Source organism: Molothrus ater, chromosome 22 (assembly GCF_012460135.2).
Source record: "Molothrus ater isolate BHLD 08-10-18 breed brown headed cowbird chromosome 22, BPBGC_Mater_1.1, whole genome shotgun sequence".
Classification (NCBI taxonomy): domain Eukaryota; kingdom Metazoa; phylum Chordata; class Aves; order Passeriformes; family Icteridae; genus Molothrus; species Molothrus ater.
Genome location: NC_050499.2, coordinates 8,120,053 through 8,134,905, shown reverse-complemented (window position 1 = coordinate 8,134,905; position 14,853 = coordinate 8,120,053). Strand labels below are relative to the sequence as shown.

General features: G+C 54.6%; 2 protein-coding genes across 3 annotated transcripts; one reads left to right on the top strand and one right to left on the bottom strand.

The window, feature by feature from the left end:
• Positions 1–2,508: 2,508 nt before the first annotated feature.
• Positions 2,509–10,763, bottom strand: ARCN1 (archain 1). Its single transcript, XM_036397430.2, has 10 exons — positions 10,668–10,763; positions 9,350–9,613; positions 8,554–8,733; positions 8,124–8,326; positions 7,589–7,750; positions 6,790–6,955; positions 5,406–5,553; positions 4,980–5,088; positions 4,623–4,827; positions 2,509–4,073 (listed from the first exon to the last, which is right to left on the bottom strand). The coding sequence occupies exons 1-10, from the start codon at positions 10,668–10,670 to the stop codon at positions 3,984–3,986; spliced, it is 1,530 nt and encodes a 509-aa protein (XP_036253323.1). The 5' UTR covers positions 10,671–10,763; the 3' UTR covers positions 2,509–3,983.
• Positions 10,764–10,876: 113 nt separating this feature from the next.
• IFT46 (intraflagellar transport 46) lies at positions 10,877–14,707 on the top strand. 2 transcript variants are annotated; one of them, XM_054517122.1, is made up of 11 exons: positions 10,877–10,937; positions 11,377–11,544; positions 11,618–11,754; positions 11,998–12,072; positions 12,152–12,245; positions 12,575–12,703; positions 13,089–13,207; positions 13,290–13,356; positions 13,602–13,662; positions 13,937–14,022; positions 14,365–14,707. In XM_054517122.1, the coding sequence occupies exons 1-11, from the start codon at positions 10,884–10,886 to the stop codon at positions 14,458–14,460; spliced, it is 1,086 nt and encodes a 361-aa protein (XP_054373097.1). In that variant the 5' UTR covers positions 10,877–10,883; the 3' UTR covers positions 14,461–14,707. The 2 variants fall into 2 exon arrangements, with proteins under 2 accessions (XP_054373097.1, XP_054373096.1); XM_054517121.1 differs by having other exon boundaries at positions 13,086–13,207.
• The last annotated feature ends 146 nt before the right edge of the window (positions 14,708–14,853 follow it).

The window sequence follows — 14,853 nt, the reverse complement described above, 5'->3', positions numbered from 1 at the left end:
CTCATCCCCACTTGTGGCTGGCTGGATGAGTCACGGAGGAAGCCTGAGTGGCCGAGCTAAGGGTGCTCACAGCAGAGCATCGCAGCCTCCAGCCAACTTGGCTGCCTGCTTGCTCCCCATCTGCTAAGGCACTCAGGGTGCGCTCACCCCTTCCCACACCCTCTGCCCTAGTAAACAACCAGCCCTTCCGCTGGGAAGGGGGAGCCTGTCTCCTGCACGAAGCCAGAGGCGAATGAGGAGCCTGTTCCTGGCCTCTGCCTCCCGGTCTGGGGCTGACAACTGAGTGGGGGAGACCCAGCCAGCCCCATCCCACCCAGGCGAGGGACAGTGGGGGCTGCACTGCAGTTGCTGGGACAACGCCATGGTCCTGGCAATAACACCACCATAAATCAGCCACCAGACAGCTCCGCCGGGAGCTGAGGAATCCTGGCCACACCCGCTGATTTCATCGCTCCAGAGAAGTGCTCCTGCCCCACAGCAGCACATGCAGCACAGCTGTGCTCCAGCCCCGGCCCTGCCGGCATCATGCCTCAGGTCTCCACAGACTGGTGGATGCTCACCATGTGCTCAGGTCTCCACAGACTGGTGGATGCTCACCATGTGCTCAGGCTGGGGAGGGTGTGCAGCCCTGCCTACGGCAGCCAGCACTCCCCGAGGCCAGCCAGCTCCAAGGGCTGCTGAGGCATACACAGACCCGACCATTGCTGCAGCTCAAGCACTGACCCCACCATCAGCACATGCCTCCAGACATTACAGCACAGATGCAAGCTCCAGACCCCTCACAAGACTGCACAACGGAGAGCTGCTCCTCAAAATGCTCTCGTATCAAAATGACAATTTCTCACCTGCAGGCCAGAGGTTCAGCTCAGCAAGGAACATCTGCAACTCCCACTGACAATGTCTTGGGGACCATGACAGAGGATGGGTCTGATGGGTCTTGAATCCAACCCCTGGCATGAACCCATCACCCAGCCCTTTGTTAGCTGGTAAAGGGGTGGGGTGAACCTCACCTTTCCAAAGCAGGCATTGATCACTTTCCTCTTTCTGGTTGCCAGCAAGGATCCCTTGCTGTGCAATACTGTGGTTCCATCCCCCTGCATGGTGCCCTACATGTACCTGTCAGGATCAATCCCTGTACGGGCCACCAATTGTTGGTGTTGGTGCTTGGCACCAATCCATGGTGGATGGAAACTGTCACCGTTAGTTTGTTATCTTACTGTAAAACTTACGTGCCTTCTCTCTGGGAGTTCCCACGGGCAGCTTCTTGCAACACTGACTCCTTTTTTCTTTCTTCTACATGACCACCTGACCCTTCTCCTCGCAGCACAGCCAACAAACTCCAGCTCTCCTAACCCACTCTTTTATAACACCCATCCTTATTGGACACAGCTGTGCCCTATTAAGGGCAGGGCTGTTCCTACTCTTTGGTAATTAGTACAGCTGCTACTCCCCAGGAGTGAGATTACCTTCAAGCACTATCTCTATTCTCCTACAGTCCACCCTCCCACATGTACCAACACATGGCACCACACAGCAAACCCAAATGTACAAGGAGTTCTCAAAAAGTACCCAGCCTGGCTACTGCCTGTGGTGCTCGGCCAGGGGACTTGCCCCTGCAGCCCCTGCCTAGTGCTCAGAGAGGGCTGGGAGAGACAGTGGCCCTTCAGCACAGCAGCTGGACCTTCTGGGACTGCCAGATTCCTCTGGCTTTCTGACAGCAGCTGAAGAGGCTGTGGCAGGAGTGCGGCAGGAAGTTGGAGTAAACATGGCCAGCCATGGAGCAGGAAGGATCCAGCCAGACCAGCACTGTTCCCAGGCTCCCCAAGAGGTGTCAGAGGCAGCAGCGGTGGCCATGGGCCAAACACCATCTCCTCCTGTGACTGCCCATGAGCTGCAGCAGGATTTGGGGATAGGAGAACCTTGTCTGGCTGCCTTCCAACACCAAGCTGCTCTCAGGGTTCCCACAGCAGCAAACTCACCACTGACGTGGACCACTGGATCCGGAACCAACTCCCAGCCCACCCACACACCACCAAAACATTGTGCAATAATTGGTTTTATGGCTGACCGTGTTTTTCCTACTTCCTTGTCTGCAGCTCCTTCCTTGCACCCCAGAGAGCATGGAGCCCCAACATGTCCCACACCTAGCCCCAAGACGGGCCAAGGCAGCCGAGCTTTCTCCAGCCCTCGCCGCGTCCCAAAGCCGCCTCTGAAGCACCAGGCAATCCTCGCATGTTACAGGACACGCTGACCCCAGCCCTCCAGGCTCCCCAAGGGCAGCGGTCGCTGGGGCACAGACTGAGAGTGTCCCAGCCCCTGCCAGCTCCGCTCACCTTCACTCCCCTGCTGGGACAGCCCTGCCCGTGCTCCGCCGCCGCTCCACCGTGCAGCACCGCCGGCCTCGCCGTGTCCCCGCCCCAAGCAGCGGCGGCACGTCCCGCCCCCGCACGGCCAGGGGCCAGGGCTGACCGGTCCTGGCTCCGGAAGGACCTCACGACCCCAGCCAACTCCTTTAACAGTATTTTATTTGATTAAAGACTCAGAATTCTCTGTGTACACTGGAATGTGCTCTATTCCCTAGGCCAGGATCATACAGGGTTACAAAAAGTGGGGACCTCGGCTCGGTTTAAATATCACCCTCCAATGAATGTAAGGAAAAAAAAAAAGCTCCTTGGATGCTTGAACTAACTTAGACTCCATTTTAAAAATCATACAGACAAGCAGCTCTGGAACAGGACTGGGTTAATGGGATTCATTGCCTACTTTGCTTAGGGAGAGAGCTTGCCCTCTCAGGATAGGACCAGGGTTGATTTCCTCTCGGGTGCTGCCAGCAGAGGAGAGACCACAAACTTCTTTGGCAGAGGACCCCAGGGGCCCGTGACAGGCTGGCTGTCTCTCACAGAGCACAGTACACGCACTTTTAGGGCCCTTGCCTTCCACCTGCACTCGGGCCCTCTGGCTGCAGAGGTGAGGTGTGCCCAGGGGCAGGTGACACTCGTGACAGGCCCCAGCCATGCAGGTGAGATGAGTTGTGAGGGGAGCACAGGTCTCTGAGATGAAGCAAATAACGCTCGTGAGGCAGCAGTAGGAGAAATGGCTTGGATCAGCCCCTGCATTACCTGGAAACCAGCATTTCCTTCTCCCACACCTGCCAGTGCTGAACCAACACTGACTTAAGACAGGTCCTGATATGCAGGCCAAGTAAGTCAACCAGGCTCCACAGCTCCTTTCACCCAGGCAGACAAAGCCCTCAGCCTCTCCAGACACCAAAATGGCCTTGCAAAGGATATACAGCTGGCTCTAACCTAACTAAACTTCCTCCAAAGCCTGGCCTGAGAACAGCTGTGGAAGACAGTAAGGACACAGTCCCATTTGGATGCTCTCCCCGCTGCAGCAGGAACCAGACCACCTAGAGCTGGGCCGCTGCCACACAGCGGAGCTGGAGGAACAGCAGTAACTGTGTGGGGCAAAAGGACTGAACCCCCGGGTCCCTCTTCCCCACCCCTGCTATGAGCCCCCCACCTCTGAGGCCAAGGTCGCTTGCTCAGCTTCCACCAGATGAAAGGGTCAGGACCTGCAGGTGGCCCCACACATGAGAACCAGAGGCCAAGGAGAAATTAAAATGGCAGCACCAACAACGGAACAGCACGTGATGCTTCAGGAGAGAGTGATGTCTGGTCGGCTCTGGGCTGAGTTCCGAGCATCTCGGGGTGGGGGGGAGCATGTCAAAGTCAGGCTCTTTGCGGAGATCTTGCTTTTTTTGCCAGTCGGTAAAAATCTGCCAAAGAAATTTGTGGCCTTTTCCCCCATGAGCACATCACTTCTCTGCAAAAAATGTCTGTGACCCCGGAACACTGTAGATGGCAGACAGAGCCACACATCTTAGCAGAGGGGGCTGTGGCGTTCCCAACATTCAGAATAAACGTCGGCCTTGTTTTTTTTAATTTAAAAATTTCTTCCATTGTGCGTCACCATGTCTGGCATTACAGGATTTCGTACTTGTCCACCAGGAAGGTGGTTTCAGTAGAAAACCTTACAGGGCTGTTCCCGTCTACCTGGGTCACTTTGGTAACCTGTGGAGACAAGAGGCAACATTAGCTCAGCGCTGAACATCACTCCCTTACTGCAGCGATGCCATGCTTCCCAACACCATGATAGTACAACCGACCTGCTGCCCTCTAGCCACAGCTCAGCCCTGAAACAAAGGCCTTTGTTCCCAGGATCCCTGAAAGAGGGGAGTGATTTTCTGTGGTAACTGTGTCTCCGCTGAGGAGCGAAGTGGCAGCCACTGGCTACACTTTAGTGGAGACAGACAGCCGTATGCCAAGCAGTGTTTCGGCTACAAGGCTGATGGATTTTCCAACAAAGTCTGATGGGAATTAACGACTACTCAGAGACTTGAAGACACAACTGAAACTTCAGGCAAACTCCATGAAGTGTCAGCTGCCAGTGTTGTCTCCTGGCACTCCCAAATCCAGCAGTCTCAGAGGCAGGTTAAAGCCAACCCTTTAGCCATGGCCAGTGGGACAGCATGGTGCCCCTGCAGCACGGCCAGTGTCAGCCAGCCGGGGACCGAGGCAAGGGTGACTTCCCACCTGTGTGAGCACATGCAGTGACCATACCTGTATGTTGCAATAGTTCTTTTTGGAGACGAAGGAGACCTGCACAGGGAAGAAGTCGTTTGGCTGCCCTGCTATGCTGAACTCCAGGCTACCGCTCTTGTTTTTGGCATCTATCACTGGCAGGCACCACTCAAGGAGGTTTCTCCGGCTGTCGTGGCGATACTCACCATCAATCTCCCCAATCACTGGGGCACCAACACCAGACCTAGAGCAGGCAATGAGAAGTGACAATAACTTCCCTGCACAGAGCTAAGGAAGTGCCTTTTAGCACACATTGGCTTGGCCAGATCCATAAAACAGGGAGGGGAAGGAGGTGATGGGACTCATTAGTGCTGTGTGATAAGGAGCATGACTTACGGCAGGGGGATGGTGATGATCACATCGTTCAGCTCTAGGCTCTCCTCTTGCAACTCATATTCAATGTTAACATCACAACTGTTCCCACTCTCTGATGGCCAGCAGTTAACTGAGGAAACAGAGACAGTAGGTGAACCATGCAGGCCTTTGCCTTTCAAGTGGAATAGGCTTTCATAAGATGATGCACTTCAAAATGCCCAGTGAAGTCACCCTCAAGCTGACTTTAAGAAAAGGTCTCTATTTTCATTGAGGTGTTCCAGAAAACACACACTGCCAAGGACAGGCACTATCCAACAGATACACATAGTATCTCCAAGGTCTCACGACGTGCCAGGCTCCAGGCAGCCCAGCTGCTGCAAGGTGGGTACCAGCAGCTCATGGACAATCACCAACTTCTTCTGCCCAAGCCCCCAGACTTGCACTCACTTGTCAATGGAATGAAGGACTCTTCTGTGGTCTGCAACCTCCACTTCAGCACGCCCACATCGCTGTTAATAGGGAATGACTTCTCTGGGTTCTTCAAACCGATCTGTGACTCTGTGGTGAAGAGCTTCTTGTCCACGTTTGGGTGAGTCTGCAAGAGAACACATGCCCAGACTATAGGTCTAAGCCCAGGGACAGAACAATAGGTAATGCAGGTTCTACCAGGACAGGCCTACACATTCCAGTGTTTGCTTTGACAAAACACACATCAGGTTTCCTGCTGGCTCTGAAGCCCATCTGAAGCACAACTGCTTATCAACCTGGGAGTCCTTCCAAAAAATGCTAATCTGACAAGAAAGATCCCCACCGCTGTCTTTCTTACAAGCACCTGCAGCAGATACTCAAGCGATGCAGGCTGGTATCTACAGAACAACTATAAGACAAAGACCATCCTGAATGATTACAGCAGACATTTCAAGAAAAATCAATCTAATGCGGTTAGGAAAAACAGCCTGACACCATAACACTACTGTCTCCCCTCAGCAACCTTAATGCACGTATATGTCAGTGTCCAAACTACATTTAAACACTCTCTTCACAACCTCAAGTGTGAGCAGCTTTTTAGAAGCAGAGGATTTTTGCAAGTTCCTGTTCAAGTTGTACTAGAAAGACAGGAGTCAGCAAAGGGCTTGGTCTCATCTTCCACCTGAAGCACCACCTGTGGCAGTGCTGTGAGCAGCCCACTCATGGATGCACTGGAAGAAGTGGACTTGCAGACAGATGATGTGTGGACGAGTCCCTAACGAGGAGCGAGCCAGAGTGTGCCAAAGCAGCACCTCCTCCAGGGATCCGTAGGGTCACATGAGGAGGGAGAAAGGGAAGGACCAATCTCCCAAGAACCTTCTGAGCTGCAACTGCTGACTGCCCTCAAGCATCCCAGGCACAGCAGTGACAGGACAAGCAACCTCAGAAAGAAACAACTTCCAAAAGAATAAATCAATTCCCCACTGGCACAGGAAGTTTGTTATCCCATTTCCACTCCACAGCTGCAGCTGACATCACCCAACAGGCACTGAGCAACACATCAGGCTACTGCAAAGTCCAAGTGAGGTCACCTGGCATGCCAGGGTGCACTGCTGGGCAGATAAGGCTCTGAGGGCAAGATGCTGACCAAGATTGCATTTCTCCAGTGAACTTCAATCCCTTGAGCATGATTGGCCCTGCACTTCTGCTAATACTTGCACTGACTACTCCCATTTCCAATATATTTGCTGAGAAGGCTTAGATGAGAACACAGGACAGCAAGATACTTGAGTATTTCCATTATTTTTCCCCTGGAAAGCAGCACAAACATATTCAACAGCATGGGACTCCAAATAGGCTTTACCTGTAGCTGTACTCCCCTCTTGTCTTCATTTTCTACATGCAGGCGAATCCGTGCAAACTTTTCATCAGAGATGTGCAGCATGATCATGCCATGAAGCTCCATGTTCTGCAACCCTCCGTCACGGCCACAAGTCAAGGAGATCTTCTCCTCTATTTTCATGTGCACGCTAGACAGGCAGAGGAAAAAGCTCAAGTCCTACGCTCTTGGTACCCCCCAGACAACAGAGATCACTGCTCAGTAAGGACAGGCTGTACTGAGCAGGGGCTCCCAAACAACAGCAAGGCTGGTACAGTGGGGGCTAATACTGCTCTGACAGTGAACTCAGAGGCAGGAAGATCCATGCATATGGGTCTGCAAGGGATGGGAGCCCAGTTAAATGGTAGTGATGCAGCATCTTGACAAGCTGGTCACTCAAATCTCCTCTGACAGGCCACAGTGCACAGCTCAGGGCATTAAAAGTTTTTTAATTGCTGTGTGTAAAACGAACTGTGAACACTTCCATCCTGAGCAGTAACAAGGCTGGGAAACAGTGAAAATGGTGCAGGGAAAAAAGCACAGGAAAATTCCCAACCCCAGCTCAACAATGGATGGACAGCCCATTTTAGTTAAGAGGATGCCTAACCAAACTATCTGCTTTTTTTGCTGACATGCTTTCACAGATTTTGCCCAACTGTTATAATTACAAGGTAAGAAAATACAGGAAAAAGCCGAAGAAGAGCAAAGAAGCTGCTCTCTCCCAAGGCCACATGCAGAGGGAGAGCTGTGAGGAGACTGCTTCCAAAGCAAGGGCAGCACTCACCTCTCCATGTTAATGGGAGAAGTGAGAACTTTGGCTGCTTCTGCAGAGCGCTTGCCTACAGAAGTCATGATATTTTCTCCTTCTGATTTCAGCTTGTCCACGAAGTTGTCCACCTCCTTCCCTTTAGCGCCGAGTTTCAAGGCTTTACTGGGACCTGAAGGCCTGAATAAAATGTGTAATAATCTCCAAGTCAGCTGACAGCAATGGGTTCCCCCTTCCCAGTTACCTTCAAATGCTGTAACTTGACCATCCCAACAACATACCATTCAACTTGGCAGCCTTTCTGGGGTGCTAAGTTATAATTTAGATTCAGATATAGTTCCACGTATTACCAGGAGCTGGGACCTCTTTTTCTCACACAAAATGAAAGCCCATTGTTCATCCAAGAATCCAAAGAGACTATGGGGTGCTACTGTGGTACGTGGCACAAATGGTCCTCAATACTTACACAGATGAGGAACTCATGTTAGACCCTCTGGGCACGTGGTTTGAGCCAACACTGACTCCAACATCTGCCACCTGCCTTCCTCCCTACCTGGCTGGAGCTGGTGCCACTTTGGGCTTCTCTGTCTCGATGATGGTCTCTGTGATCATTGCTGTCACGCCCCCAGACACAGCCGAGCTGCCAAAGCCCCCGAAGCCTGGTGCCTTCTTGCCGTGTCTCTCCGCATCCCTCCTGGCCTGCTGCAGCTCCTTTGCTTTACGGCGCATCTCAGCTTTTGCCTCGCGTTCTTGCGTCTGGAGGAAAAGAGAAGAGCCTGATGGAGCTTTGCAACCTCAGCTCTGCCCTGCACAGGAGATAAGTGCAGTTGCCCAAAAACCCCTGGCCAAGAAAAAAGAAGACATGAGCACTTAGCCCTCAGAAATGCTAATTAATTGCACGGCCCTTCCAACACTCTGTATAGCAGAAGTGGTGCTTCGCAGATAGGGCACCCTGTGTCAGGACTGCAGGTGTCCCTGCTCACCTCTCTGACTGCCCGAAACACCTTTTCCTCATGTGAGTCCATCTCAGTGAAGGTCCGAATTTGTGCCAGATTTACGTTCTCACGGTAGCCCAGGGCAACAATTTCATCAAAGGCAAAGATTAGGTCGAAGCAGTGTTCTGAGATCTCATTCTCTTCCAGAGCTCGACAATATTCAGGGATCTAGAAGGGGAGAACATTTTAAAGGAGTACCCACAAACAGTACCATGTAAACTCTTTCTTTCTACCATCCCAGGGGTCACAACTGTGCCAGACCCAAGCCCAGCACAACTTTACGCTGCTCTTTGTACCATTACAATAAACAAGATGAAGTTGTCAATAAACAAGATGAAGTTTTGACACTGTTAGTTCTTCTACATCAAAATCCATATAAAACCTCTCAGCTTCATCATAACACAAACTCAAAGGAGCCCAAATGCATGCTGGGACCAGTGAATTTCCTGAAAATCCTTTGGCTGTGTGAAGACACAAACTTGCTGCTTCAGGATCCCTGCACAGCAGCACTGCACTTGTAACAACAACACACTGTACAAAGAACATTTAATGCTAAATTACAGTGAGCCCTTTGGTCTCACCAGATGAAGTACAACTGATGATTTTTTTAATGTGAAGTTCAAAACTACCATCAAAAGTTCAGAGCTTTCTGTCCAGTCAGAAAGGGAAGCTCTGGAACACAGACCCACCAAGTGGAGGCATGCAGTGCCCCTGCACCAGCTCAGAAACAGATCCCTCACAACAGCACCGCTCTGGGCTACAACACAGAGTGCCAAGTGCTTACCACTCTAGAGAAGAGTCGAAGTGTTTCCAGGTCTTCCAGGATGTTGCTGTTTTTGGTGGTAATCAGCACCATGTAGAGCTTCTCCATGGGCTGGTACACGTACCGCACGCTCTCTGTCTCCACAAACGTGTGCTGCTTCCCTGTGTTCATCAGCTTTGGGAACGCCGCCAGCAGCCCCTCGATGCGGGTGCGAGTCATCTCCACGAACTGCCGGGACACGATGGCCTTCCCTGCCTTCGTGCACACAGCAGCTGCCAACAGCACCTGGAGAAGAGCAGTGCGTCAGCAGGGCCCCGCCCGTGCCCACGGAAAGCATCTCTGACCACCACACTTCACCTGCACACCCCTCCTTAGACAAGATCCTAAGTCTTCCTCTGTGACCAGGAAATGAACTATGTCAAGAGCAGAGACATCCTGCTTTTGCTCACTCTCTCTGATCTACATTCTGTCCCAAAACAATCCTGAGAGCTCTCCCTGCTTCTGTCAGGCAAACGATCATTCCTGATTTCACACAGACCGAGGTGTACAGCCCCTGGAGCGTTAGGGGAGGCTCCGGATTATCGACTTTTCCCTCAGGCTGCCCCAGCTTACAGCTGCACACAGGACCGCTGTGAGATGTTACATCTCCCAGCGCCATACGCACAGCACAGCCAGCTTAACGAAGCCCCGGTTTGACTCCCAGGTAGCTCGCAGGCGTTATCACACCGACAGGGCAGCAAGGCACTCACCAGCTGCACTTTCTCAATCTCCCAGTCTGCCCAGACTTCCTCCCTATATTTCTCTCTCACAGATGTTAATTCATTTTGTCAGGGTAATTCTGTTCCGCGCTTCGGATCTTTTAAATCCGCAACTGCTGTTACTGACAGAAAGGATCCGAAATCCTCAAACGTGGCAGCGCTGATCCCTGCCGCACCTCGGGCACAGTTTAGCTCTGCCGGAGCTGTGTGCGGGTCTGTGCTAACCCAAACACCGCCGTGACAGACAAAAGGAGCCGGACCGGCCCTGAGACACAGGGTGCCATGGGGGAGCGGGAGGGCACCACCGGCCCGGTTACACCTTACAGCCCGAACGCCCGTTACAGCAGGCGTGAGGCCGTGCTCAGGAGGCACCGTAGCTCCAAGTCACCAGAGAAAAAGTGCCGCGTCCCCGCCGCCCCCAGAGGCCCCAACCCGACCCGGCAGCGCCGCGCTCGGTCCCACCAGGCCGAGGGCTCCAGTGCCGGCCTGCGCACAGGCCGGGCGGCCGGGCGAGCCCCGGGGATGCCCCGGGGGCTGTCCCGAGCCCTGCGCTGCCCGCGGCGGACAGGTCCTTCCCTTACCATAGCAGCGGCAGCGGCGGCGAGATCCGCGCTCGGGCCCTCCGCTCACTCCGGTTCCCGGGCGGCCCTGCAAGATGGCGGCGCCGCGCCACGTCCGCACCCGGAAGTACCGTCACGGCGGGGCGGGGCGGGGCGGGGCTCTGGCTCCTCCCGGCCGCCAGGGGGCGCGCGCGGTCGGGCCGTGCGGGCGCTGCGGGCGCGGCGGGCGGAGTCGCCATGGCGACGGCGGCGGCGGCGGCGGCGGCGCGGCGGGAAGCGAGGCGGGCGGAGGTGGGATACGGGGAATACGGCGGGACACGACGGGACACGGGGACGCGGGTGGAGGTGGGGCACGGGGGATATACGCCGGGACACGATGGGCGGAGGTGGGACACGGGGGATACGGCGGGACACGACGGGACACGGGGACGCGGGTGGAGGTGGGGCACGGGGGATATACGCCGGGACACGATGGGCGGAGGTGGGACACGGGGGATACGGCGGGACACGACGGGACACGGGAACGCGGGTGGAGGTGGCGCACGGGGGATACGGCGGGACACGATGGGCGGAGGTGGGACACGGGGGATACGGCGGGACACGGCGGGATACGGCGGGACACGGGGCGCGGGCGGAGGTGGGGCACGGGACACAGCGTGGCAGCGCACGGTGGGTGCGGGCGCCGGGCCGCCCCGGGCCTCGCCGCCGCTGAGTTCGGCTCTCGGCGCAGCCCCGCCCGGTGGAGAACCAGCCGTACGACGAGAGCTTGGAGCTGCCTGAGGCCGATCCCGGAGCCCGCTCGCCGCGGGCGGGGACCGCGGGCCGCCTGCGGGACTCCCGTCGGCCCGGGGTGTCGGTCGGAGCGGCCGGGAGCGGCGGCCGGGGCAGCGGAGGGAAGGTACGAGCGCAGCGGGCGGGGGCACGGCCCCGTGGGGCTCGGCGATATCCCGTGAGACCCGGCTCTCGTCCAGGAGGAGGCAGCGGCACACCTCCCCGGCCCAGCCACCTTCAGCGAGGATGACGACGAGGACGATGAGGACTCGGAGGAAGACTCCTCGGAGAGCGACTCGGAGGAGGACTCGGAGGAGCACGGGGCCACGCTGGAAGGGTGAGCGGCGTTTCTGGCCACGGGGCCGGGCTGAGGCTGCTGGCTGCCTTTGGGGCAGCTCCCCCGGTTTTCCCAGATCCCACGAGGGTGAGCAGAGTCGTGGCCATTGGGACAGGCAGCTCCTGCCTCCTCCTCCTCCCCGATGCTTCAGGGTGGTGGTTCCTCCAGCTGGTGAACCTGTCCTGGGCCTGTTTGCTGTGCCCAGGAAAGACTAATCTCCCTCTGCTCTCTTCCTTCTTTTAGTGACTTCAATCCAGCAGATTTTGACTACCTGCAAGTGTCCTCTGAAATCAAAGATCTCTTTGAATACATCAAGAGGTGAGTGGTGGCTCTCCTTTGTGTCAATTATTGCAGCACAGTTTCTAGTCACCTATGCTGTGGTGGTGGTTTTTTCCAGGTACACTCCCAAAACAATAGAGATTGAGCACAAGCTGCAGCCTTTTATTCCAGACTTTATTCCTGCTGTTGGAGACATTGATGCATTCCTAAAGGTACAGTTTCTTCAGGTTCCCCTCTCTGTCCAGCTCCATGAACCGAAACAGAACGCAGGCTCAGAGCAGGTAGGCAGCCAGGCCGTGCAGCTTGGGCTCTGGTCTGCCCCTGCTCTGTCAGATGTAACAGGCAGAGACCTGGAAAACTACACTGGTGGTTTTGTCTCCTCCCAAACAGCACTTGGGTAACTTGGGGGAAAGCCTGGGTTTTCCTTCTCCAACACCATGTGCTTTTCAGGCAGCACCCTACTTAGAATGCACATCTGAGAGAGCCCACAGGAAGGCACCTGCCCTGGATCCCCAGAGAACAGGGCTCTGTTTTCCTGCAGGTTCCTCGTCCCGATGGCAAGCCTGACAACCTTGGCCTGCTGGTCCTGGATGAGCCCTCAACCAAGCAGTCAGACCCCAGCGTGCTCTCCCTTTGGCTGACAGAGAACTCCAAGCAGCACAACATCACAGTGAGTCAGGGACAGGGACGTCACACTTGCTGCACATTTCCTGCAGTAAAACCATGGCATTTTACACTTACAACTGAGAAGTTGACTTTAAAAGCAGCAAAACCAGACCTTTTGCTTTAATCCATAGTTTTAAACTGCAGTGGATCTGAGCCTTGCTTCAGTCAAGTCTTGATATGAACTCTGGGTCTGTTCACGTCAGGTGATGCTTTATTTCCTTTTGGTTGTTCATACCCAGTTTTAGTTGGCATTTTGCCTGCAGAAATCCATTGGTAAAGTGTAGCTGGGAAAGAGAGATGGCCTGGTTCACCAGAAGTGAATGCAGCTTTCCCAAAAAGCCCCAAAACACCATTGAACACTTCCAGGTTTATATTTGTGCTTTTAGCAGCAAATAAAAGTGAAGAGTTTGGAGAATGCAGAAAATAACCCTAAAGCCATTGAGAGCTGGATTGAAAGTATTAGTGAACTGCATCGCTGCAAGCCTCCTGCCACAGTCCATTACTCCAGGTGAGTTACTGGATTACTTCTGATGCTGGCAGTGGAAGGTTGTGTTTGATGCTGAAGTTGATGTTCTAATCTTCCCTGGCAGGCCAATGCCTGACATTGAGACCCTGATGCAGGAATGGTCACCAGAATTTGAGGAGCTCCTGGGAAAGGTATATGGTCTGGGTGACCAGTAGTTAGCTCAGTGCTTGGTCTTAGAAACCATCTCCCATGAAAGCTGGGTGCCTGCTCCATCCCACAGCCCAGGCCTCTTGGGCTTGTTCCTCCTCACGGCTCCGCCCTGGGCAGAAGTTGGGGAGCAGCCCAACAGGGGAGTCCCCAGCTGCTGCCCCAGTGGCCTCTGTTTGCTCCCAGGCTCGAGCAGTCGGAGCAGATCTGACAGCCCTGTCTGTTGCAGGTGGGCCTTCCAAGCGCAGAGATGAGTTGTGACCTTGCTGAGTACATCGACATGATCTGCGGTGAGCTGGGGAGGCTGTGCTGCTGACACAATGTGACGCTGGCCTGGCACTCTCACTGAAAGCCAGGGAGCTTTAGCTGCAGGCTCAGCCCCGAGCACTCGGGATTATTCCCTCTGCTTCAGTGGGAGGTGGGCTCTTGTACTACAGGGGTCTGCAGTCTTTGGTGCCTGGAGCCCCAGTGGTGGGGGGCAGTGGGAGTTCAGCCCCTCCTGACAATGCTCTGTATGGGGCAGTGCAGACCAGGTGCCCTCACACGCTCTGATCTCACCCACAGCCATTCTGGACATCCCCGTGTACAAGAGCCGGATCCACCCTCTGCACGTGCTCTTCTCCCTCTTCTTGGAGTTCAAGAACTCGCAGGTACGCAGCTCCACCCAGGTGCTGCTCACCCAGCGAGCAGCACTGCACAGCTGGGCCCTTCACATTTGGCTTTGTGATGGCAATGGGAGTGTGCAAAGGCCCCAGAGAACACGTTCTCAGCTGATCCTCTTTCTCCCTGGTGCCTCTGCCTGACACAGGGAGCTGGGCTGTGCTCTGGGCTGAGGTGCCATGTTGTTCAACAGGCCAGCACAAGCCAGAATGCATCTCCTTGGGCTGGCTGCTGAGCACAACTCAGGGTGTGGCCAGCACATTCAGATGCGTTGTGTGTGCTCTGAGCAGTGGGAGTCAAATCTTTGCATGAGCATGTTCTTTTTCCTGCAGCACTTCAAGCCCCTGGCTGATGGGCAGAAGGGCAGGAGCCCACCATCCAACCCACCCTCACAAGCAGCGGAGGCAGAGGTGTTGAGCTTTAATTGATGCTTCACATTAAAGCCTCATCTCCTGGATCACTGTCTGCCACTGGACACTGAGGTGTACCCAGAGCAGGTTGGGAGATATCACACAGCAAATTAGAAGCCTTTCTGATCTTAGAGACATTGTTGGGCTGCTCTGTGTTAGGGAGTAGGGCTTGACTCACCGTATTTGTTGCAGAAGCTGCCTAATGGCTCAATTTTTGACTTGTTCCCAAGGAGTTCAGCATTAAACCAGCCTTTCCCAGTGTCAAGCTCTCTCTGCCACAGGTGCTGCAGAGCAGAGGCTCCTTCAGCACACACTATAAGGGCTGGAGCAAACAGGAATAAATTCCACATTCAGACACAACACTCAGATCTGCTCAGGGTGTTGCAAGCTCTGACCTGGAGACCTTGAATC